The sequence below is a fragment of the Bubalus bubalis genome, chromosome 1 (genome assembly GCF_019923935.1).
Source record: "Bubalus bubalis isolate 160015118507 breed Murrah chromosome 1, NDDB_SH_1, whole genome shotgun sequence".
NCBI lineage: Eukaryota > Metazoa > Chordata > Mammalia > Artiodactyla > Bovidae > Bubalus > Bubalus bubalis.
The window spans coordinates 111,089,056-111,116,453 of NC_059157.1; the positions used below are offsets into that span (position 1 = coordinate 111,089,056).

The 27,398-nt window shown below is 35.3% G+C and overlaps 1 protein-coding gene across 6 annotated transcripts in view; it reads left to right on the plus strand.

Annotated features, from left to right (window-relative positions):
* The window catches only part of STXBP5L (syntaxin binding protein 5L), a 447,507-nt gene that overhangs the window by 252,541 nt on the left and 167,568 nt on the right, over positions 1–27,398 (plus strand). For all 6 annotated transcript variants that reach the window (XM_044942363.2, XM_044942382.2, XM_044942371.2 and 3 more), the window contains exons 8-9: positions 9,219–9,302; positions 14,595–14,718. In XM_044942363.2, the coding sequence (XP_044798298.2) occupies positions 9,219–9,302; positions 14,595–14,718 (208 nt within the window). The remainder of the gene's footprint in view (positions 1–9,218; positions 9,303–14,594; positions 14,719–27,398) is intronic.

The window sequence follows — 27,398 nt, forward strand, 5'->3', positions numbered from 1 at the left end:
AATAAAAAAGTTTCAATATATAATGAATAATGCAGTAAACGAGATAAAAAACACTCTGGAGGGAACCAACAGTAGAATAATGGAGGCAGAAGATAGGATACATGAGGCAGAAGATAGAATGGTAGAAATAAATGAAGCAGAGAGGAAAAAAGAATTTAAAGAAATGAGGACAATCTCAGAGACCTCTGGGACAATGTTAAACACCCCAACTTTCGAATCATAGGAGTCCCAGAAGAAGACAAAAAGAAAGACCATGAGAAAATACTTGAGGAGATAATAGTTGAAAACTTCCCTAAAATGGGGAAGGAAATATTCACCCAAGTCCAAGAAACCCAGAGAGTCCCAGACAGGATAAACCCAAGGCAAAACACCCAACTGCTAAGTCACTTCAGTCGTGTCCGACTCTGTGCGACCCCATAGACGGCAGCCCACCAGGCTCCCCCGTCCTGGGATTCTCCAGGCAAGAACAGTGGAGTGGGTTACCATTTCCTTCTCCAATGCATGAAAGTGAAAAGTGAAAGTGAAGTCGCTCAGTCATGTCCAACTCTTAGTGACCCCATGGACTGTATTCCAGCCTACCAGGCTCCTCCATCCATGGGATTCTCCAGGCAAGAGTACTGGAGTGGGGTGCCATTGCCTTCTCCGAAAACACCCAAAGACACATATTAATCAAATTAACAAACATCAAACACAGACAACAAATATTAAAAGCAGCAAGGGAAAAACAACAAATAACACACAGGGGGATTCCCATAAGGATAACAGCTGATCTTTCAATAGAAACTCTTCAGGCCAGGAGGGAATGGCAGGACATACTTAAAGTGAAAAAAGTGAAAAACCTACAGCCCAGATTACTGTTCCCAGCAAGGATCTCACTCAGATATGAAGGAGAAATCAAAAGCTTTACAGACAAGCAAAAGCTGAGAGAATTCAGCACCACCAAACCAGCTCTCCAACAAATGCTAAAGGATCTTCTCTAGACAGGAAACACAACAAGGGTGTATAAACTCGAACCCAAAACAACAAAGTAAATGGCAATGGGACCATACTTATCAATAATTACCTAAAATGTAAATGGGCTGAATGCCCCAACTAAAAGACAAAGACTGGCTGAATGGATACAAAAACAAGATCCCTATATATGTTGTCTATAAGAGACCCACCTCGAAACAAGGGACACATACAGACTGAAAGTGAAGGCCTGGAAAAAGATATTCCATGCAAATAGAGACCAAAAGAAAGCAGGAGTAGCAATACTCATATAAGATAAAGACTTTAAAATAAAGGCTGTGAAAAAAGACACATCATGTATGAAATGAGTCGCCAGTCCAGGTTCGATGCACGATATTGGATGCTTGGGGCTGGTGCACTGGGACGACCCAGAGGGAGGGTATGGGGAGGGAGGAGGGAGGAGGGTTCAGGATGGGGAACACAGGTATACCTGTGGCGGATTCATTTCGATATTTGGCAAAACTAATACAATATTGTAAAGTTTAAAAATAAAAAAAATAAAAAAATAGAAAAAAGAAGGACATTACATGATGATCAAAGGATCAATCCAAGAAGAAGATATAACAATTATAAATATATATGCACCCAACATAGGAGCACCGCAATATGTAAGACAAATGCTAACAAGTATGAAAGGGGAAATTAACAATAACACAATAATAGTGGGAGACTTTATACCACACTCACACCTATGGATAAATCAACTAAACAGAAAATTAACAAGGAAACACAAACTTTAAATGATACAATAGACCAGTTAGACCTAATTGATATCTATAAGACATTTCACCCCAAGACAATGAATTTCACCTTTTTCTCAAATGCACATGGAACCTTCTTCAGGATAGATCACATCCTGGGCCATAAATCTAGCCTTAGTAAATTAAAAAAAAATTGAAATCATTCCAAGCATCTTTTCTGACCATAATGCAATAAGATTAGATGTCAAGTACAGGAGAAAAACTATTAAAAATTGCAACATATGGAGGCTGAACAACACACTGCTGAATAACCAACAAATCACAGAAGAAATCAAAAAAGAAATCAAAATATGCATAGAAATGAATGAAAATGAAAACAACCCAAAACCTATGGGACACTGTAAAAGAAGTGCTAAGGGGAAGGTTCATAGCAATACAGGCTTACCTCAAGAAACAAGAAAAAAGTCAAATAAATAACCTAACTCTGCACCTAAAGCAATAAGGAGTTCATGATCCGAGCCACAGTCAGCTCCTGGTCTTGTTTTTGCTGACTGTATAGAGCTTCTTCATCTTTGGCTGCAAAGAATATAATCAATCTCATTTCAGTGTCGACTATCTGGTGATGTCCATGTGTAGAGTTTTCTCTTGTGTTGTTGGAAGAGGGTGTTTGCTATGACCAGTGCGTTCTCTTGGCAGAACTCTATTAGCCTTTGCCCTGCTTCATTCTGTACTCCAAGGCCAAATTTGCCTGTTACTCCAGGTGTTTCTTGACTTCCTACTTTTGCATTCCAGTCCTATGAACTGGACATCTTTTTGGGATGTTAGTTCTAGAAGGTGTGGTAGGTCTTCATAGAACCATTCAGCTTCTTCAGCATTAGTGGTCGGGACATAGACTTGGATTGTCTTGATGTTGAAAGGTTTGCCTTGGAAACAAACAGAGATCATTCTGTTGGTTTTGAGATCACACCAAAGAACTGAATTTTGGACTCTCTTGTTGACTATGATGGCTACTCCATTTCTTCTAAGGGATTCTTGCCCACAGTAGAAGATATAATGGTGATCTGAGTTAAATTTGCCCATTCTGGTCCATTTTAGTTTGCTGATTCCAAAAGTGTTGATGTTCACTCTTGCCATCTCCTGTTTGACCACTTCCAATTTACCTTGATTCATGGACCTAACATTCCAGGTTCCTATGCGATATTGCTCTTTACAGCATCAGACTTTACTTCCATTACCAGTCACATCCACAACTGGGTGTTGTTTTTGCTTTGGCTCCATCTCTCCATTCTTTCTGGAGTTATTTCTCCACTGATCTCTAGTAGCATGCACCTACTGACCTGGGGAGTTCATCTTTCAGTGTCCTACCTTATTGCCTTTTCATACTGTTCAAAATATATAAGAAGTATAGTTGAAGTATATAATAAGTATAATTGAAGTATAGTTGACTTAGAATAGTAATTAGTTTCAGCTATACAACATAATGATTTGATACTTTTATAGATTATGCACCATATAAAGTTATTATGATATTATTGTTTACATTGCTTGTGCTATACCTCTTAATACTCTTCACCTATTTTGCTTCCTTCCCCCAGTGCCCTCCCCACTGGCAACCACTAGTTTTGTTCTCTGTATTGTGAATCTTTTTCTGTTTTGTTATATATTTGTTTTACTATTTTTAGATTCCACATATATAAGAAAACATATACTATTTATCTTTCTTAATCTGACTTGTTTTACTCAGCATACTGCTCTCCAGGTTCGTTCATGCTATCACAATTGGCATGATTTCATTCTTTTTTGTGGCTGAGAAGTATTCCTGTGTGTGTGTGTGTACCACATCTTTATCCATTCATGTGCTGATGGACACTTAGGTTGCTTCACATCTTAACTATTGTAAATGATGCCGCAGTAAACATTGGGGATGTGTATATCTTTTTAAATTAGTGTTTTAATTTTCTTTAGGTAAATATCCAGGATTGGAGTTGCTGGATCATACAATAATTCAATTTTTAATTTTTTGAGGAACCTCCATACTGCTTTCCAGAGTGGCTGCATCAATATACATTCTCCCGAGAGTGCACAAGAGTTCCCTTTTCTGCACATCCTTGCAAATGCTTGTTTATTATTTGTGGTCTTTTTGATCACAGCCATTCTGACAGGTGTGAGGTGATATCATTGTGGTTGGTAATTAGTAATGTTGAGCTTCTTTTCATGTGCCTGTTGGATGTCTGTATGTCTTCTTTGGAAAAATACCATTTTTTTTAATCAGGTAGTTTGTTTTTTGGTACTGAATTGTATGAGTTCTTATATATTTTGGATGTTCGTCTCATCGTTTGCAAATATTTTCTCCATTTCATAGTTTTGTTTTTTTTTTTTCTTTTTATTGATGCTTTCCTTCTCTGGGCAAAAGAGTTTTTAGTTTGATTTAGTGCCATTTGCTTATTTTTGCTTTTTGTCCTTGTCTGAGAAGACAGATCCAAAAAGTATTACTGATACTGATTTCAAAGAGCATATTGCTTGTGTTTTCTTCTATGAGTTTTTCTATTTCAGGTTTAAGTGTTTTCTCCATAGAGTTTATTTTTTTATAAATTATGAGAAGATGGTCTAGTTTCATTCTTTTACATAACTTATGTAAATAAACTGTCTTTTTCCCATTTTATATTCTTGCCTCCTTTGTTGTTGATTAATTGACCATATGCGTGTGGGTTTATATCTAGGCTTTCTGTTCTGTTTGATAGATCTATTTGTCTGTTTCTGTGCAGCATCATATTGTTTTGATTATTTTAGCTTTATAGTATTTTTTTAAATCAGGGCATGTAATACCTCCAGCTTTGTTCTTTCTCAAGATGACTTTGATTATTCAGGGTCTTTTGTGGTTCCATTCAAATTTTAGGGGTATTTGTTCTAGTTCTGTGAAAAATGCTGTGGGTATTTTGATAGAAACTGCATTGAATTTGTAGATTGCTTTGGGTAGTATAGACTTTAATACTATAAATTCTTCCAGTCCATGAGCATAGAACATCTTAATGCTTATTTATGTTGTCTTCAATTTATTTCATCAGTGCCATATAGTTTTCAGAGTGTAGGTCTTTCACCTCCTTGGTTAAGTATATTCCTAAGTATTTTATACATTTTGATGCAGCTTTAAATGGGATTGTATCCTTGCTTTCTCTTTCTGATAGTCATTTTTAATGTATAGACATGCTGATTTATATATATTCATTTTTCTGCATCCTTACTGAATTCTTGTTAGCGTTAATAGTTTTGAGTGGAGTCATTAGAGTTTTTTATATGAAGCATCATGTCATCTGCAAATAGTGACAGTTTTACTTCTTCCCTTCTAATTTGGATGCCTTTTATTTATTTTTCTTGTCTGATTCCTGTGTTTAGGACTTCCAATTTTATATTAAATAAGAATGAACATTCTTTTCCTGTTCTTGATCTTAGAGAAAAAGTATTTGCCATGTACTTTTCACCATTTACTATAACGTTTACCTGTGGTTTTGTCACATATGGCCTTTATTATGTTGAGATATATTCCCTCTATACCTACTGATGAGACTATTTATCATGAGTGATTGTTGAACTTTGTCAAATGCCTTTTCTGCACCTTTTGTAATGATCATGTGATTTTATCCTTCCCTTAGTTAATGTGATGTATCACAGTGATTGATTTTCAGATACTGAACCAAATTTGCACTCTTGGAAGAAATCCCATTTGATCATGGCATAAGATTCTTTTTATATGCTGTTGAATTTTTTTTGTTAATATTTTGTTGAGGATCTTTGCATCTGTATTTTTCAGATTTATTGGCCTGTAATTTCCTTTTTTGTAATGTCTTTGGGTTTGATATCAGTGTAATACTGGATTCAAAGAATGAGTTTGGAAGTGTTCCTTTCTCTTTAATTTTTTGAAAGAGTTTGAAAGGGATAAGTGCCAATTCATCCTTAAATGTTTGGTAGAATTCCAGTGTGAAGCTATGTGATCCTGAACTTTGTTGGGAGGTTTTTTTTTTTTTTTTTTTTTTTTTTAATTTAATTGCAGATTCAGTTTCATTACTGGTAATTGGTCTTTTCATATTTTCTACATTTTCTTGGGATATTTTACATTTCTTGCAGTTTGTGCATTTCTTCTAGACTGTCCAAGTTGTCATATAAATGTTTGTAGTATTCTTCAGTTATTGCCTTTCTGTGATATCTTTCAAAACTTCTTGTTCATTTTTTATTGTATTTATTTGGGCCCTCTTTTTTTCTTGATAAATCTGGCTAAAAGTTCATCAATTTTCTTTATCTTTAAAAAGTTAACCTCTTAGTTTCATTTACTTTTCCCCCCCATTTTTGTGTCTCTGTTTCATATATTTCTCTCCTTGGGCTCTCCCCTTTTCTTTATTATTTCCTTCCTTCTAATTGTTGGGCTTTGTTTTATTTTTGTAATTCTCTTAGATTTCTAGATAGTTTTTTTTTTTTATACTTTGGTTTGTTTCTTGAGGTAGGCTTGTAATGCTATAAACTTCTCAACTGTATTTGTTGCATCCCATAGATTTTGAGAAGTTGTGTTTCTATTTTCATTCATCTCATCTTTAAATTTCCTCTTTGACTTGTTCATTGACCCATTGATTTTCTAGCAACCTATTGTTTAGTCTTCAAGTGTTTGCGTCTTTTCCACCTTTCATCCTATAATTGATACCTAGTTTCATACCCTTATGGTCAGAAAAGATACTTGATGTGATTCTACTCTCCTTAAATTTATTGAGATGAGTTTTGTGGCCTACTGTGTGATATGTCCTTGTGAATATTCCATGTGCTCTTGAAAAGTGCATATTCTGTAGTTTCTGGATGGAATGCTTAGTAAATGTCTTTTGAGTTCAACTGTCAAAGTATCATTGAAGGCCAGTGTTTTCTTTTTGATTTTCTGTCTGCGTGATTTATTCATTGTTGTAAGTTGGGTATTAAAATCCCCTGCTAATACTTGTTACAGCAATTTCTGCTTTTATTATGTCTGTTATTATTTGGCTTATATATTTAGTTCCTCCTATGTTAGGTACATGTATATATTTATTAATATTATTTCCTCTTTTGGGATTGAGCCCCTTAACATTATGTGATGCCCTTCTTTTCCTTTAGTTACAGTCTTTGTTTTAAAGTCTATTTTGCTGATATGAGTTGTATTACCCCTACTTTCTTTTCATTCTGTTTGAATGGAACATCTTTTTCCATCCTTTAACTTTCAGTCTGTGTGTGTCTTTAGCTCTGAACTGAGTCTCTTGTAGACAGCATATAGATGAGTATTTATTTATTTATTTTTATCTGTTTAGCTACCCTGTGTCTTTTTGTTGGGGCCTTGAGTTTACTTCCACTTAAAGTGATTATTGATAGGCATGTGCTTTTTGCCATTTTGTTATGTTTTCTGGTTGTTTTTGTTGTTGTTCAGTCCATAAGTCATGTCCAACTCTTTGTAACCTCATGAATTGTAGCATGCCAGGCTCCCCTGTCCTTCACTATCTCCAAGAGTTTGCTCAGATTCACATCCATTGAGTTGGTGATGCTATCTAACCATCTCATCCTCTGCTGTCACCTTCTTCTTTTGCTTTCCATCTTTCCCAGCATCAGGGTCTTTTCCATTGAGTTGGCTCTTTGCATCAGGTGGCCACAATATTTTAGCTTCAGCTTCAGCCTCAGTCCTTTCAATGAATGTTCAGGGTTGACTTCCTTTTGGATTGACTGGTTGGATCTCCTTGCAGTCCAAGGGACACTTAAGAGTCTTCTCCAGCACCATATTTCACAAGTCTCAACGGTGCTCAGTCTTATTCCAACTCTCGCATCCATACATGACTACTGGAAAAACCATAGCTTTCACTATGCAGAACTTTGTCAGTAAAGTTATGTCTCTGCTTTTTAATATGCTGTCTAGGCTTGTCATCACTTTCCTTCCAAGGAGCAGATATATTTTAATTGCATGGCTGCAGTTGCCATTCACAGTATTTTGGAGCCCCAGAAAATAAAATCTATTGCTTTTTCCCCTTCTGCTTGCTGTGAAGTGGTGGGAGCAGATGCCATGATCTTAGTTTTTTGAATGTTGAGTTTTAAGCCAGCTTTTTTACTCTCCTCTTTAACCCTCATCAAGAGGCGCCTTAGTTCCTCTTTGTTTTCTGCCATTAGAGTGGTATCACCTGCATATCTGAGGTTGGTGATATTTCTCCTGGCTACCTGGATTCTAGCTTACATTTCATTCAGGCCAGCATTTTGCATGATGTACTGTGCATATAATTTAAATAAGCCGAGTGACAATATACAGCCTTGACATATTCCTTTCCTAATTTTGAACCAGTCTTTTGTTCCATGTTCGGTTCTGTTACTTCTTGGCCTGCATACAGGTTTCTCAGAAGGCAGGTAAGGTGTTCTGGTATTCCCATCTCTTAAAGAAATCCACAGTTTGTTGTGATCCACACAGTCAAAGGCTTTAGCATAGTTAATGAAGCAGAAGTAGATGTTTTTCTGGAATTCTATTCCTTTTTCTATGATCCAGTGAATCTTGGCAATTTGATCTCTGCTTCCTCTGCCTTTTCTAAATCCAGCTTGTACATCTGGAAGTTCTTGGTTCATGTGCTGTTGAAATCTAGCTTGAAGAATTTTGAGCATTACTTTGCTAGAATTTGAAATGAGTGCAATTGTGTGGTTGTTTGAACATTCAGTGTCATATTATAGTAAAAATCATCAGCACAGCAAGTAATATTTAGTGGAGTGACTGAGTCTTGAGTATGATCATCTAATCATTTTATGTTCTCAAATGCTTTTCTTTTGAAATGAAGTATGTATATTTTGTTAATTGTCTTATTTATTGATTTACAAGTCAATATCAACTATGTTTAATGACATGAATCTCTAGAATATCTTTGTGAACTACTGAGAGTTCATCAATCACTAGTTTGAAACACTGACTTAAATCAGAGATAAAATTGGATTTGATAGAAAATAATCTGAAACCAAATTTGTGTCACCTTTATTTCATGTTCATTTTCCTGTTATTCTGGTTTTCCCATTTATTTTTATGTTGTGTCATACATACTTATGCTTCCCTGGTGGCTCAGATTGTAAAGAATCTGCCTGCAATGCAGGAAACATGGGTTCAATCCCTTGGTTGGGAAGATCCCCTGGAGGAATGTCTGGCAATCCACTCCAGTATTCCTGCCTGGAGAATCGCCATGGACAGAAGAGCCTGGCAGGCTACAGTCCATGGGGTCACAGAGTTGGACACGACTGAGTGGCTAAGCACAGCACATATATACTTACACGTTTTCTCATTTCATTGGTATATATTTATATTGAATAGAGTTCTTTTGCCAATATTTTTCAATGTTGAAAATAATCAGGTTTGGAAAGATTGGTATTTTAAATAAAATTGTATTATGTAGTATGATTTTACCTTATTAACATTAATCTTTATTTGGAACAAGCTAAAATTAATGTTAGAATTACAACAATGATTGTTCTAATGTTTTCCAGTTGCTAATAGGTTATGAAAATGGTACTGTAGTTTTCTGGGACTTGAAATCCAAAAGAGCAGAACTGAGAGTTTACTATGATGAGGTAAGTATTTCTACTGAAATATTTGAAAAGAGTATCATGATTTTATGCCTGTTGTCTACTTTTACTCCTTGTATATTACCAATATTTTTATTTTTGGAAAGCTGCCTCATTTTGATCCTGTGCCTCACATTGCCTGTTGGTTTTTGCATAAGTTTCATGCAAAACTCGGAGTTGTTCCATTTGGAGTTGTTCTCTTGAGTGGAAATTTTGCCTTGATGAACTATTTTTAAGCTTTTTTGACCTCTTACGTATATTGTTTCTATTACTTATCTTTTCCTTTTCTTTAGGCTTCATGATTATTTCTTACCTCTTTGTCCTTAAGGTCTCTAAAGATACTGTTCATGTCTTTAGAAAATTGCTTTTCTGTGGCAGAAAGTTTACGTAGTCAGTTGGAAAGGCTTTATTGTTAATACTTGCCTTCTTAAATTAGAGAGAGATTTTTAAAATAGTAATACTTATTGTTACTAAGAATCAGATCTTAAAGTATGTTTTATCATACAGAATTGAGATTTTAGATTTTCATGTAGAGAAATCAATGAACTCATATTGAGGAATAGTCTCTTAATTGATCTTCAGGTGTTCACAGATTGATTCTAGGCCATTAAGTATTTTCTTCTTAAGAGGCTAATGAGAAAAGAGTGAGGCTAAGGGCAAAAGATGAGAAAGGGGATTTATGTCTTGTAGCTGTGGAAATAAAGGTGATCATCTAGGCTCTTTATTAAATTTAAACTGGTACAGTGGTGAGAAATAGGAAGAAAATACAGGTCATAAATCATTGTCTAGCATTACCCAGACTTAAATAGAAAGAGTGCCAGAGAATTCAAGACAACACTAAGATAAATACAAAAAGAATTTTGAAAAGAAAACACATTTTTAAAAGAACAGTTCCTTTTTGTGCTCCCTTCCATCCCCTATAGTAAAATTTAAATTTTGATGCTTAAAGATGCAAGCCTTTAGTTATTCCATAACTGCTACCCCTATTCATTTCTTAGTGGTCCTGGCAAAATTCAATTTTATGTTATATACAAGATTATTATCATGGTAACAAAGAATTCAGAAGTAAATGATATAACAGCTGGGTAATTTGATCATGATTGGTGAGCAATATTCTGGCAAGCAATGTCATACAATTATGTGCTTTATGAGCAACTTACAGGGCACCTTTAATCATAAGAAGGTCCTGGAGAACTAAGCTAGGGTTTTCCTTTTGTTAAATACATAAAAATAAAGATGAGGATGGAGATCATTTATTCTGCAAAACTGCCCTTTAGATAAGAGTGCAAATACCATCTGTGTGTTTAGCCACTTGGAACTAGAGTAGAGCAGCTGAAATAGAAATCCAGATGAGAATGCTCAGTTAACTAGTTTTCTTGTAGCTTTAAAAAGTGTGGAAGGAAAGTTTCTAACCTTAAAAAGTAAATGAAAGCAATTTTGCAATGAAATGTCTATATAAATATTAACAATGTTAATCAGTAGAATAATATACTTTACCTATTTTATATCTATAATTATATAAATTATATAAAATCTATATAATGCATAATTATGTCCTGTCATTTTAATAAAGATAGTTATATACTTCATGTTATTACTAAACTTTTAAAAATTTTCTCAGCACTTTTCCCCTCATAGTTTGAAATCATCTGTAATACTTACCTGAAATAGTATCTAATAAGTCATCAACGATCCCTTCTTAGTCTTTTAAGTTCCTCACTAAGCATGTGACTTTACATCAGTCCGACTCAATGGACATGGGTTTGGGTAGACTCCAGCAGTTGGTGATGGACAGGGAGGCCTGGCGTGCTGCGGTTCATGGGGTCGCAAAAAGTCGGACACGACTGAGCGACTGAACTGAACTGAAGCCTGTGACTTTACATCAGTCCTTCGTTCTTAAATGGTTTATTCATTTGTTTGTATTGTTCCCATCTCATCTTTCCCACCCCTCCTTTCTCCATCATTGGTTCTTCCCCTGCTGCTAAGTTGCTTCAGTCGTGTCCGACTCTGTGCGACCCCAGAGACGGCAGCCCACCAGGCTCCTCTGTCCCTGGGATTCTCCAGGCAAGAACACTGGAGTGGGTTGCCATTTCCTTCTCCAATGCATGAAAGTGAAAAGTGAAAGCGAAGTCGTTCAGTCGTGTCTGACTCTTTGGGACCCCATGGACTGCAGTCCACCAGGCTCTTCCATCCATGGGATTTTCCAGGCTAGAGTACTGGAGTGGGGTGCCATTGCCTTCTCCGGGTTCTTTCCCTAACTCTCCTTTAAATTATACTCTTCAGGATTCTACGAGTTCACCCTCTTTTCATTTCTGCTTCAGTTTGCATTTATGTTCATATTCAGCCTCCCATCATTAAAAATATTACCTATATTATGCTGATAAATTAAAATTCATATATCTTTGGTGCAAATATCTAGTAATATATTAGGTAACTTCAGATGAATATTCCATTGGCACTGAATTAGTATTTAAAGACCTAATTCTCTCTCTATGTTTTTATTTCAGTTTTTCCATTTTGATTTAGTTATTTCAATTTAGAACCCACAGAGTCATAGTTGACCCGTTTTTCTTCCTCATGTGGAATAAGCAGTCACTCTTGCAGTCTTCTTGATCCCATTTTTATATTATCTCTCATTTATCTCCTCTCTTTTTTCATTTCCACATTCAGTGTCCTAGTTGAGGATGTTATCTTTTGCCTTGAAGACTATAGTAGACTTTTAACTAATCACATTTCCTTGGATATCTTAGCTTTACAATATATCTTTCACTCACAAGATTATCATTTTAAGACATAGCTGATCATAATTTCCTACCTCAGAACCTTTAAATGGGTCCCAATTGTCAACAATACAAAGTCTTATTCCTTGACAGGAGATTTAAGGCCTTGGTGCTATCTTTCCTTTGAACTTAATTTATGGCATTCTTCTATACACTCCTCATACTTCAGACATACTACTGTCTCCTAAACATACCATTTACTGCTCACTTCAAAGCTTTTGCTTCTGTTTATACTTTATCTTGAACTCCTTTCTTTCCTCTTATGCATATCAAAGTTCTGTTAATTCCTTAGCAATTGTAAAGCTATTTGTACAGTATAGCTACTTGATAAATAACTACTGATGAATTCAGAGTTTTGTAAATCCAAGATCATTTTCAGAAATAAGTGTACAAATTTTATTTTCACATTAGCTGTAAAGTTTTTGTTTCATCTATATTTTTAAAATAATCTCTCACAGAGAAATCTCTCAGAGTTTTACATGAGGATAATCTTTTAATTCCTTTAGTAACTGCTGTTTTCCTTTTTTCAGATTATTACTTAGCTTTTTAGGTTTCCTTTGTCTTTTTTGTTTACAAGAAATTCAGTTACAGCCACTGAATTAACCAAAGTTACTAGTGTTTTATTTTCCATAGTTTTCCATTTAAAAAATTTTTCTTTAATTGTTATATTTGGTTTTTCAGAAAACCCTTAAAGTCCTTCTTAAAGAATGGAGTAGGGTGTAATCAAATAAACAGAAGTTAAATATTTACCCATTAAGTCAAGTTCAAATGTCAGCTCTTCAATCTCTTCAATAAATGATTATTTGACTTCCTATTCTTTAATAACAGGTTGGTTTTACATGCCTACTCTTCTATACAATAAGTGTACTTCTTTTATACAACTTATTTTGATTTTATGTTATATCTATTATTTTTATATCTGTCTTCTCCAGTAGACAAATTCAGTGGGATATAAAGATTAGGGCTGGGGATGCTTTCTCTGCACCTACCATTTTTTAGCAAAGTAGTCTGAGAGAACTTTATTAAATTGACTGAGGTTCATCCAGGTTAACATGTAGAGGAGGCAAGACGTGGCCTTTCCCTTTAGACACATACAAAAATGAGAAGAGATAAGCAGAGAAGACAAAGAAGTGTTTTTTTCACTCGCACTGCCTCTACTGAACCCTGATAGTAAAGAAATCTTCTCTGTCCAGTAATGGAGACCAGGGTGAGAGAAAAAATAAGTCTGTTGTGTCATGGTATCATTTCCAATTAATCAAATCTTATCTTGAGGTCCACTGATACGCTGTTTCGTTTCTAATATGTCTAATGATTGCTCTAGCCATCATTTGTCTATAACTCTAATAATACTTACTGTTTGGAAATATATGTGTGTGTAAATATATGTATAAGTTTGGTATAAATAAATATATTCATAACTTAGTTGTATAAATATAAATAATAACAAATATATCCATAACTTAATTTTATAAATATAGATTAAAAAACTAAATATTAAAAGTTCCAAACAATAAGTATTGTTATAGTTTCCTTTCTCGCAGTTGTTTAATTTCCTTTAAGGAAAGATCATGCTGTATACATCTGTTCAACTTTTATGTCTACTAGAGTTTCTTTCATTGTGCAATAAATAGCACATTACCCAAGTTCCCTTTATACTTTACTAATTTTGAAAGAATACCAAGGGTGTGGCAACATTTGATAACATAAATACTTATTCATTTAACAAATATTTGGGTACCTACTTTATGTAAGATATTGTATAATCACAGGGAATAAAACAATTCAGGAAAATGTAACAATTGCTTTTTAATTTAATTTATAACTACAGAATGAATCTGTAAATACAAACAATTTTAAGCTCTTCCCGCTTTAAGTCAATTTAAATAGCATATGTTAGAGTTAACATAGTTCATTGATTCCAAATATGGGTTTTGTAGTTAGATGTTGGATTTGAGTAGTGTAACCTGAGCCAGGATGTCTCAGCCTTTCTAGCCTATTTTACAATGTGTAATTTGGAAAAACATAATATCTGTTTGGTAGGATTAAATGAGATAATGTACATAAACTGCTTACCTTGGGGTCTGACACATAGTTAGCCCTCAAATTGCAACTCTAACGTAAATTACTTTTTAAGTTGGTTACTTTAAGTGAAATTAAAGTAAATTCTGCCTCATCCAAGATTATCTTCTGTTAACCTTGCTTTTACTTCCATGTAATAATTTTCAAAGAAGCATTAAAGGATATGGGGAAGACATAGGATTTACAACAAAAAGTTCTGGGATCCAACAAAATAAAATTTACTTAACTTTTCTTTTTCTAAGGAGATAAAATTTTACAGCCTCTTATATGCCTATAGAGAGTTGAAGCCAAAGGTAGTATGATCTAGGTCAGAAAAATTTCATGTTTCTTAAGTGTTATTGCTATAATAATTCTGTGTTAAAATATTTTTCCTTTGGAATATAGAATGATATATCAACTTTCTTCCTCCTCTACTTGTTTTTAATTGTTATTTCATTAGGCTATTCATTCAATTGATTGGCATCATGAGGGCAAACAATTCATGTGCAGCCATTCAGATGGTAGCTTGACTTTATGGAACCTGAAAAGCCCAAGTCGTCCTTTCCAGACCACAGTTCCACATGGTAAGATATATGCTTTCAAAAGAAAGAAACTCTGGAGATGCAGTGCCACTACTTGAACTAGGAAAGTTGGTATCATTATCACTAAAAAGAGGTAATAGAACATAGCTTCTGATTCTAAATACCCCTTTATACCTCCTTCAGATCCCCACCTTATGACCCAAAGTTTCTAACCTTACCTTCCTCCTGTCTGTCAACTTTTTTACATTGTAACTGAACGTATATAGAGACCTCCCAGGCAAAAATCGAATAATTGATGATTGCTGTATCTGAAGCAGGGGAAATGATGCAGGAATTTGACCAATTTTAAGGGGTAAGGAAGCTAGTGAGAGAATGGCACTTTATGGATCTAACTCTTAGACCTAATTTCTATACTGCTTTAGGGTCTTTTGTCTTCTAAATTCTCCCATTTATTTTCACTTACGCCATTTGAGTACTGTGGTTTTTATTGTAGGTTGTATTTCTTATTATATTCCTCATTGAAAGGAGTTATTTAGGATTTATGTTGGTTCTGCCTAACTGGACAGAATAAAAATGTCAAATGTATGAATAACTTTTATTCAGAGGCTGTATTATTTTCCATAATATAGGTGATCTGAGTTTTCGTGTTTACTTCATACTCTTGGTTGTAAGAATAGAAAAGTCAAAACCTAGAGGTTAATCAAATACATTGTGTTACAGTTTCTGGGTGTTTATTACAGTTTTACATTTAGAAAATAGTGGTATGTTTGTATAGTGGGTGACCCATAAATCAAAAGATGGAATTATTCCAACTTGGGTTGTTCTGCCATCTTTTTGTGCCATCATGTTCTATCTGCAAAAGACTAAATTATTGCAGCATTTATCTTAGCAGTTTACTTAAGAGATTACCTTACAATTAGGCACTTAACTTAGAGACGCTTTATTTATTTATATAGAAGTACAATTGATATATTATTTATATTAGTTTTGGGTATACAATATAGTGATTAAATATTTTTATAGATTGTACTCCATTTAAAGTTTATATAAAATAGTGGCTATAATTCCCTGCAGTGTGCAACATTCCTTATTTGTTCTATACATGGTAGTTTATATTACTTCATCTCATACTCTAATTTGCCTCTCCCCTTCCTTCTCTGCTCTGGTTACCACTCGTTTGTTTTCTATATCTGTTAGTCTGTTTCTGTTTTGTTTTGTTTTTGGTTCCACATATAAGTGACAACATAGGGTATTTGTCTTTCTTTGAATTATTTAACTTAGCATGCTGCTGCTGCTAAGTTGCTTCAGTCATGGCTGACTCTGTGCGGCCCCACAGACGGCATCCCACCAGGCTCCCCCAGTCCCTGGAATTCTCCAGGTGAGAACACTGGAGCGGGTTGCCATTTCCTTCTCCAGTGCATGACAGTGAAAAGTGAAAGTGAAGTCGCTCAGTCGTGTCTGACTGTTAGCAACCCCACGGACTGCAGCCCACCAGGCTCATCTGTCCATGGGATTTTCCAGCCAAGAGTACTGGAGTGGGTTGCCATTGCCTTCTCCATAACTTAGCATCAGATCAGATCAGATCAGTCGCTCAGTCGTGTCCGACTCTGCGACCCCATGAATCGCAGCACGCCAGGCCTCCCTGTCTATCACCAACTCCCAGAGTTCACTCACACTCACGTCCATCGAGTCAGTGATGCCATCCAGCCATCTCATCCTCTGTCGTCCCCTTCTCCTCCTGCCCCCAATCCCTCCCAGCATCAGAGTCTTTTCCAATGAGCCAACTCTTCCCATGAGGTGGCCAAAGTACTGGAATTTCAGCTTTAGCATCATTCTTTCCAAAGAAATCCCAGGGCTGATCTCCTTCAGAATGGACTGGTTGGATCTCCTTGCAGTCCAAGGGACTTTCAAGAGTCTTCTCCAACACCACAGTTCAAAAGCATCAATTCTTTGGCGCTCAGCCTTCTTCACAGTCCAACTCTCACATCCATACATGACCACAGGAAAAACCATAGCCTTGACTAGACGGACCTTTGTTGGTAAAGTAATGTCTCTGCTTTTGAATATGCTGTCTAGGTTGGTCATAACTTTCCTTCCAAGGAGTAAGTGTCTTTTAATTTCATGGCTGCAGTCACCATCTGTAGTGATTTTGGAGCCCAGAAAAATAAAGTCTGACACTGTTTCCACTGTTTCCCCATCTATTTCCCATGAAGTGGTGGGACTGGATGCCATGATCTTAGTTATCTGAATGTTGAGCTTTAAGCCAACTTTTTCACTCTCCACTTTCACTTTCATCAAGAGGCTTTTGAGTTCCTCTTCACTTTCTGCCATAAGGGTGGTATCATCTGAATATCTGAGGTTATTGATACTCTTCTATTCTGCCTTTCATTTACTTTATAATTCAGTTCAGTTCAGTCACTCAGTTGTGTCTGACTCTTTGCGACCCCATGAATCACAGCACGCCAGGCCTCCCTGTCCATCACCAACTCCCAGAGTTCACTCAGACTCACGTCCATTGAGTCAGTGATGCCATCCAGCCATCTCATCCTCTGTCGTCCCCTTCTCCTCCTGCCCCCAATCCTTCCCAGCATCAGAGTCTTTTCCAATGAGTCAACTCTTCGCATGAGGTGGCCAAAGTACTGGAGTTTCAGCTTTAGACATACACAATTAATTACCATGAAGTTCCAAGTATACTTGAGAAGAATATAATTTCCTTTTTCATGAAGGTCAAATTTAAAATTCTTATTTTTACTTTGTACTATTTAAATCTTCACTGTTTTTATTATTGAGTGTTCAGTTCTTAGAGAAAAACTTATTATTAAAACATCTATTATTGTGAATTTTTGCTTGTAATTCTATTCATTTTGTGTTTATACTTTAAAAATCAAATAGCTAAATGTGGCTCATAATGTTTATCAGATCTTCTGTGATTTAACTGATATTTGAATAGTAACCAATTTCTGAGAAACTGGTATTAAAATTTAATGGTTATAGAATTATCTGCTCTCTTTAATTCCATCCTTTTTTTGTTCCATGTATTTTAAGATTTTATTATTAGACATTCATCATGTCTCCTGTAGAGAACATATAGTTGGGTCTTGCATTTTTATTCACTCTTACATCATTTAGTTGGAGTGTTCACTAATATTAAATATACTTACTTATGGTATTGCATTTTTGTTCCTTTTATCTCCCCCTTTTGCCTTCTTTTGGATTATTTGAAAGTTTTTACTATAATTCATTTGAATTTACATATAGGCAACTTACCTTCATCTTCACATATTCTTTTTAATCAGTTGCTCTGGGGATTACAGTATACTTCCTTAACTTTCCATATTAGAGTTAATTGTAACACTTTACATAAAATGTAGAAATTTCACAACCACATATATTTATTTACCTTCACCCATTGTCCTTTATGCAATATTTATTATATTTATTACATCTAAATACAATGTTTTAATTTTTACTTTGAATACACTTAAGTATTTTTTATTGTTGTATAAACTTACAATGTTAGTTTCAGGTGTACAACTTAGTGATTCAGTTGTTTTTTCAGATTATATTCCAACATAGGTTATTACTGAATATAATTCCCTGTTCTATACAGTGAATCCTTGTTGCTTATCTATATTATGTATAGTAGTTTATATCTATTAATCCAGTACTTGTAATTTTCCTCTCCTTTCTCCCCCTTTACATTTGTTTTCAATATCTATGAGTCTGCTTATATTTTGTATATAGATTCATTTGTATTATTTTTTAGATTCCACATATAAGTGATATCATAATGTTTGTCTTTCTCTGACTTACTTCACTAAGTATAATGTTCTCTAGGTCCATCCATGTTGCTGCAAATGACAATATTTCATTCTTTTAATTGCTGAGTAATATTCCACGGTTATGTATATGTGTCACACACCACATCCTACGACAGTCATTTGTTGATGGACACTTGAGTTGTTTCCATGTCTTGGCTATTGTAAATAGTGCTGCTATCAACATTGGTGTGCATATATCTTTTTGAGTTAGAATTTTCTTTTTTCTTTCTTTTTGGATATATACCCAGTAATGGGATTGCTGGATCACATAGGTAGCTCCATTTTTAGTTTTAAAGGAACCTCCATACTACTATCCATAATGGCTATAGCAGTTTATGTTCCTTCCTGCCGAGTTCTCTTTTCTCCACATCTTCTCTAGCCTTTATGATTGGCAGACATTTCGATAACCATTTTGACCACTCTGAGACTTAACTTATTCTGTTTTTGACTTGCATTTGACTAGCATTTCTCTTAATAATTAGCAATCTTTTCATATGTCAGTCATTTATGTCTTCTTTGGAAAAAAATGTCTGTTTAGGTCTTCTGCCCATGTTTTGATTGGGTTGTTGGTTTTTTTTAAAAAAAATATTGAGTTGTATGAGCTCTGTGTATATATTAGGTATTAAACCCTTGACAGTCACATAATGTAAATATTTTATCCTATTCTGAGGGTTGTCTTTTTGTCTTGTTTATGATTTTCTTTGTTGTGCAAAAGCTTTTAAGTTTAATTGGGTCCCATTTGCTTATTACTGTTTTTATTTTCTTTACTCTAGGAGATGGGTCAAAAAGATCTTGATGCAGTTATGTCAGTGTTCTGCCTATGTTTTCCTCTAAGAGTTTTATTGTATTCAGTCTTACATGTAGGTCTTTAATCCATTTTGAGTTTATTTTTGTGTATGGTTGTTAGGTACTGTTCTAATTTTGTTCTTTTACATGTAGCTGTCCCGTTTTCCCAGCACCACTTATTGAAGAGGCCGTCTTTTCTCCGTTGTATATTTTTGCCTCCTTTGTCATATATAAGGTGACCATGAGTGCATGGGTTTATCTCTGGGCTTTCTATTATGTACTGTTGATCTATATTTCTCTTTTTCTGCAAGTACCATACTGTCTTGGTTTCTATTGCTTTGGAATATAGTCTGAAGTCATGGCACCTGATCCATCCAGCTCCATCTTTCTTTCTCAGTATTTCTTTGGCTATTCAAAGTCTTTTGTGTTTCCATACAAATTTTTAAATTATTTGTTTCAGTTCTGTGAAAACATGGTGGTAATTTGACAAGGATTACACTGAATCTATAGATTGCCTTGATATTATGTTTTTTTTAAACAATATTGATTCTTCCAATCCAAGACCATAGTATTTTCTTTCCATCTGTGTCTTCTTTAATTTCTTTCATCAGTGGCTTATAGTTTTTGGCATACCAGTCTTTTGCCTCCCTAGGCAGGTTTATTCCTAGGTTTTTTTCTTTTTGAAATCATAGTAAATGGTACTATTCCTTAAATTTTCTTTCTTACAGTCCATTGTTAATGTATAGAAATGCAACAGATTTCTGTATATTGATTTTTATCCTACAACTTTACTGAATTCATTGATGAGCTCTGATAATTTTTTGGTAGTATATTTTGAATTTTCTATGTATAGTATTGTGCCATCTGCAAACAATGACACTTTTATGTCTTCCTTTCCAGTTTGGATTTCTTTTGTTTCTTTTTGTTGTATGATTGTCATGGCTAGAACTTCACAACTATGTTGACAGAGTGAATGTCCTTTTTTTGTTCTTGATCTTAGAAGAAATGCTTTCAGCTTTTTACCATTGATTATGGTGTTAGTTGGGCCTTCCCTGGTGGCTCAGATGGTAAAAAATCTGCCTGTAATGTGGGAGACCAGAATTTGATCCCTAGGTTGGGAAGATCCCCTGGAGAAGGGCGATACTTCTGCCCACTTCAGTATTTTTGCTTGAAGAATTCCCGTGGACAGAGGAGTCTGGTGAGCTACAGTCCATGGGATTGCAGAGAGTTGGACATGACTGAGAGAGGAACACTTTCACTTCATGATATTAGCTGTGGGTTTGTCAAATATGGCCTTTATTATGTTGAGGTATGTTTTCTCTGTGTCCTCTTTCTAGAGAGTTGTCATAAATAAATGTTGATTTTTATCAAAACCATTCTGCACCTATTAAGATGATCATATGGTTTTTATTCTTCAATATGTTGATATGGTGTATCACACTGATTTGTGGATATTTAAAAATTATTATCCTTGGGATGAATTCCATTTTTCATGGTATATCATTCTTTTATGTATTGTTTGATTTGGTTTGTTAGTATTCTGTTGAGGATTTTTTCATTTATGTTCATCAGTGAAATTTCCCTATAATTTTCTTATTTGTGTGTGATATCTTGGTCTGGTTTTGGTATCAGGGTGATGCCATAGAATGAGTTCAGAAGCTTTCCTTCCTCTGCAGTTTTTTAAATAGTTTGAGAAGGATAGGTTCTAACTCTTCTATAAATGTTCGTTAGGATTCACCCATGAAGTCAATTTGTTCTGGACTTTTGCTTGTTGAGAGTTTTTAATTAATCACTCAGTTTCATTACTGGACTGCTCATATTTCCTATTTCTTCCTGGTTTAGTCTTGGGAAGGTGTGCCTTTCTGAGAATTTGTCCATTTCTCTTAGGTTGCCCATTTTATTGGCATATAGTTGTTCATAGTAGTCTCTTATGATCCTTTGTATGTCTGTGGTGTGGGTTATAATTTTTCTTTCTTTTCTGGTTTTATTGATTTGAGTGAGCCCTCTCCTTTTTTTCTCAATGAGTCTGGCAAAGGATTTATCAATTTTGTTTATATTTTCAAAGAACCAGCTTTTACTTTTACTGATCATTTTTATTTTTTCTTAGACTCAATTTTGTTTCTGCTGTCATCTTTATGATTTCTTTTGTTGTACTAACTTTCAGTTTTGTTTGTTCTTTTTCCAGTTGCTTTAGGCCTAAGGTTAGATGTTGCTTATTTGAGATTTTTCTTGTTTCCTGAGGTAAACCTGTATATACTATAAATTTTTCTCTTAGAACTGCTTCTGCTGCATCTCATGTTTTGGATAATTTTTCATTTTCATTTATGTCTAGGTATTTTTTTATTTCCTCTTTGATATTTTCAATGATCCACTGATTGTTAAGTAGCATATTGTTTAGCCTTCATGTATTTGCATTTTTTACATTTTTTTTCTTGTAGTTGATTGACTTCTAGTTCTCATAGTGTTTTTCTTGGAAAAGATACTTAATATGATATCAGTTTTCTTACATTTATTGAGGGCTTTTTTCTTTTTTTTGTGGCCTAGTATAATTTATCCTGAAGAATGTTCCATGTGCACTTGAAAAGAATGTGTGTTCTGCTTTTTGATGGAATGCTCTATAAATATCAGTTTGCTCTAATGTGTTATTTGCTCTAATGTGTTATTTATGGCCTGTGTTTTATTACTGATTTCTTTTCTGGATGTTCTGTCCATTGATGAAAGTGGGGCGTTAAAGTTTCCCACTCTTACTGTGTTACCGTCAATTTCTCCTTTTATGGCTGTTAGCATTTGCCTTATATATTGAGGTGCTCCTATGCTGGGTGCATATATATTTACAATTGAATCTTCTTCTTGGAATCATTCCTTGATCATTATGTAGTGTCCTTCTTTCTCTCTTATAACAGTCTTTATTTAAAAGTCACTTTGTTGTATGTAAGTATTGCTGCCTCAGCTTTCTTTTGATTTCTATTTGCATGGAATACCTTTTTTCCATCCCCTCACTTTCAGTCTGTATGTGTCTCTAGATCTGAAATGGGTCTCTTATAAGCAGCATATTTGTGGGTCTTGTTTTTGTATCATTCAGCCATCCTATATCTTTTGGTGGAAGCTTTTGGTCCAGCTATATTTAAGGCAGTTATCAATTTTTATGTTCTTGCCATTATTTTTGTAAATTGTTTTGGATTTGATTTGTAGCTTCCCCCCGCTTTCTTCTTCTCTTGTTCTATTTTCTTGTGATTTGATGACTATCTTGAGTGTTATGCGTGGATTTTTTTTCCTTTTCTGTTTATCTAGGCATCTGTTATTGCTTTTGGATTTGTCACTATCAAGAGGTTTTTGTATAGCAATCTATATATACATGATTGTTTTAAGTTGCTTATCTCTTACTTTCAAATGCATTTCAAAAACCTTGCATGTATACTCTCTTCCCCCTCACGATTACTATTTTTGATAACATATTTTGCATCTAATTGTTTTGTGTATCCCTTAACTGTTTATTGTGGATGTAGATGATTTAATGACTCATCTTTTAACCTCCCTACTGATTTTGTGTATGGATGGTTTTGAACCTTTACTGTATCTTTGCTTTACTAGTGAGCTTTTTCATGTTATGATTTTCTTGTTTCTAATTGTGGCCTTTTCTTTTTTACCTAGAGAAGTTCCTTTAATATTTTTGTAAAGCTAGTTTTAGTTCAGTACAGTTGCTCAGTCATGTCTGACTCTTTGTGACCCCGTGAATCACAGCACGCCAGGCCTCCCTGTCCATCACCAACTCCCAGAGTTTACTCAAACTCATGTCCATCGAGTCAGTGATTCCATCCAGCCATCTCATCCTCTGTCGTCCCCTTCTCCTCCTGCCCCCAGTCCCTCCCAGGATCAGAGTCTTTTCCAATGAGTTAGCTCTTTGCATGAGGGGGCCAAAGTACTGGAGTTTCAGCTTTAGCATCAGTCCTTCCAATGAACACCCAGGACTGATCTCCTTTAAGATAGACTGGTTGGATCTCCTTGCAGTCCAAGGGACTCTCAAGAGTCTTCTCCAACACCACAGTTCAAAAGCATCAATTCTTTGGAGCTCAGCTTTCTTCACGGTTCAACTCTCACATCCATACATGACCACTGGAAAAACCATAGCCTTGACTAGATGGACCTTTGTTGGCAAAGTAATGTTATTAAAAAGCTTTTTAATATGCTGTCTAGGCTGGTCATAACTTTGCTTCCAAGGAGTAAGCGTCTTTTAATTTCATGGTTGCAGTCAGCATCTGTAGTGATTTTGGAGCCCAGAAAAATAAAGTCTGACACTGTTTCCACTGTTTCCCCATCTATTTCCCATGAAGTGATGGGACCAGATGCCATGATCTTCGTTTTCTGAATGTTGAGCTTTAAGCCAACTTTTTCCCTCTCCTCTCTCACTTTCATCAAGAGGCTCTTTAGTTCCTCTTTACTTTCTGCCATAAGGGTGGTGTCATCTGCATATCTGAGGTTATTGATATTTCTCCTGGCAGTCTTGATTAAATAAGTTAAATAAGCAGGGTGACAATATACAGCCTTGATGTACTCCTTTTCCTATTTGGAACCAGTCTGTTGTTCCATGTCCAGTTCTAACTGTTGCTTCCTGACCTACATATAGGTTTCTTAAGAGGCAGGTCAGGTGGTCTGGTATTTCCATCTCTTTCAGAATTTTCCACAGTTTATTGTGATCCACACAGTCAAAGGCTTTGGCATAGTCAATAAAGCAGAAATAGATGTTTTTCTGGAACTCTCTTGCTTTTTCGATGATCCAGCGAATGTTGGCAATTTGATCTCTGGTTCCTCTGCCTTTTCTAAAACCAGCTTGAACATCTAGAAGTTCACAGTTCATGTCTTGCTGAAGCCTGGCTTGGAGAATTTTGAGCATTACTTTACTAGCGTGTGAGATGAGTGCAACTGTGTGGTAGTTTGAGCATTCTTTGGCATTGCCTTTCTTTGGGGTTGGAATGAAAACTGACCTTTTCCAGTCCTGTGGCCACTGCTGAGTTTTCCAAATTTGCTGGCATATTGAGTGCAGCACTTTCACAGCATCATCTTTCAGGATTTGGAATAGCTCAACTGGAATTCCATCACCTCCACTAGCTTTGTTCGTAGTGATGCTTTCTAAGGCCCACTTGACTTCACATTCCAGGATGTCTGGCTCTAGGTCAGTGATCACACCATCGTGATTATCTGGGTCGTGAAGATCTTTTTTGTACAATTCTTCTGTGTATTCTTGCCACCTTTTCTTAATATCTTCTGCTTCTGTTAGGTCCATATCATTTCTGTCCTTTATCGAGCCCATCTTTGCATGAAATGTTCCCTTGGTATCTCTAATCTTATTGAAGAGATCTCTAGTGTTTCCTATTCTGTTGTTTTCCTCTATTTCTTTGCATTGATCACTGAGGAAGGCTTTCTTTTCTCTCCTTGCTATTCTTTGGAACTCTGCATTCAGATGCTTATATCTTTCCTTTTCTCCTTTGCTTTTTGCTTCTCTTCTTTTCACAGCTATTTGTAAGGCCTCCTCAGCCATTTTGCTTTTTTTGCATTTCTTTTCCATGGGGATGGTCTTGATCCCTGTCTCCTGTACAATATCACGAACCTCCATCCGTAGTTCTTCAGGCACTATCAGATCTAGTCCATTAAATCTATTTCTCACTTTCAGTGTATAATCATAAGTGATTTGATTTAGGTCATATCTGAATGGTCTAGAGGTTTTCCCTACTTCTTCAATTTAAGTCTGAATTTGGCAATAAGGAGTTCACGATCTGAGCCACCATCAGCTCCTGGTCTTGTTTTTGCTGACTGTATAGAGCTTCTCCATCTTTGGTTGCAAAGAATATAATCAATCTGATTTAGGAGGCTAAAGCTTCTTCTAAAAGCAAGAGGTTGAGGACACATTCAAGTGTCTGTTCCTGAGAAGGCCCTTTAAGTTTCTGCACGTTTCATTTCTAGTTTACTGGGAGTTTTTGTCATGAATGGGTATTGGATTTTGTCACATGCTTCTTATGCATCTTTATATGGTGATATATTTTTTCCTTTTTGTCTTATTGATGTGATGGACTACATTAATTAGTTTTTGAACGTTGAACCAGCCTTACACATCTGGGATAAATTGCACTTAGTCATGGTATAGCATTCTTTTTACCACCATCTCTTTCTTCTGCTTCTATTTGCATGGAATATCTTTTTCCATTGCCTCACTTTCAGTATGTGTCTACGTGTTAATTAATGTCTCATAGGCAGCATATTGTAGTCTCTTGTCTCATTATAGAGTCTGCCACTCTGTGCCTTTGATTGGAGCATTTACATTGCTCCAATGCATTGACACTTAAGGTAATTATTGATAGATATAAATTTAATGCCATTTTAAATCTTATTTTCTAGTTGATTTTGTATTTCTTCTTTGTTCTCTTCTTTCTGTCTTTTTATGGTTTGATAAGTTTCTTTTGTATTATGCTTGTGTTTTCTTTTGTTTTTTTTTTTTTTCATGTACTTGGCACCTTATTTACCAAAAACTTTAAAAAATATTTATTTTTATTGGAGCATAATTGGACCTGTGGACACAGACGGGAAGGAGTGGGTGGGACAAACTGGGAGAGTAGCACTGATGTGTGTATACACACTACCATGTGTAAAAGGGACAGCTAGTGAGAAGCTGCTGTATAGCACAGGGAGCTCAGCTCAGTGCTCTGTGAGACACGGAGCGATGGGATGAGGGGGTGATAGGGAGGCTTTAGAACGAGGGGCTATATGTGTACATCTAGTTGATTCACTTTGTTGTATAGCAGAAACTAATTCCTTTTTTGTTTGTTTGTTTTTTGTGCATCTATTTATTTTGTTTTTGATTTGTGGTAAAAATTTTTCAAGTGTGTTAACCCGATACCATATCTACTTGCTTAGGCTGGTAGTCATATAGGCTCAAAGACATTTTTTAAAAAATCTTCATTTTCTTACAGCCCTCCCCAACATTTCATGATTTTGATATACTGTTTTACATCATCATGTTTATTCTTTTGCTATTCATTGTAATTATCATCACTTTCAAAAAAACTTTTTTAATTCAAGTACTGACCTATTTAAGTGATTTGCTTTCCAATTGTGATTTTCTCTTTCCTATAGATTCTTGCTTCTTTTCTACTTAGATAAGTCCTTTCAGTAGTCCTTTCAATAGTTCTATTGCTGTATTCCTTTAGCTTTTGCTTATCTGTGGAATTTCTAAATTATAATCTTACTGGATAGAGTATCTTAGGTTACAGAATTTTCCCTTCCAGAGCTTTGTATATAACATAATAGTCCCCTCTGGTCTGCAAGGTTTCTGTAGAGAAACCAGATGATAGCCTTATGGCGGTTCCCTGTAACCTACTTTTTTTTTTTTCTTTTGCTGCCTTTAGAATCCTCTGTTTAATTATGATATATCTTGGTGTAAGTCTGTCTGGGTTCTTCCTGTTTTGGACCCGCTGTGCTTCTTGTGCCTAGTTTGTTTCCTTAGCTTTGGGAAAATTTTTCCATAATTTCTTCCAATATATTTTCAATCCTCTTTTCTCTTTCTTCTTCTTTGGGATCCCTATTATGTGTGTAATAGGTCTTTTATATTGCTTTCATTTTTTTTTCATCTGTCTGTTGTTCTGATGCATGATTTCCATTCTTTTCTTCCAGATCACTTATTTGTTCTTCTGAATTGTTAAGTTCGGTATTTATTGCTTTCAGCTTAGCTTTTGTCTCAGAAAATTAGTTTTCTAATTTTAATTGGCTCTTCTTTTTTTTTTTTTTAATTTTATTTTATTTTTAAACTTTACATAATTGTATTAGTTTTGCCAAATATCAAAATGAATCCGCCACAGGTATACATGTGTTCCCCATCCTGAACCCTCCTCCCTCTAGTTCCTTGTTCAGTGATCTGCCTTTCTTAATTCCTATTGATAACCTTTCTTAATTCTGTCAGTATTTTTATTAGTCTTCTTTTTTGAACTCCAAGACTGGAGAGATTTGTTTGTTCTTTCATGGGATTTCTCTTGTTCTTTTAATTGGAAGTGGTACTGCTGCTTCTTCATTTTACTTAGATTTCTTTGACTCTGTGAATTTAGAAGAAACAGTTGTCCACTGTGGTCT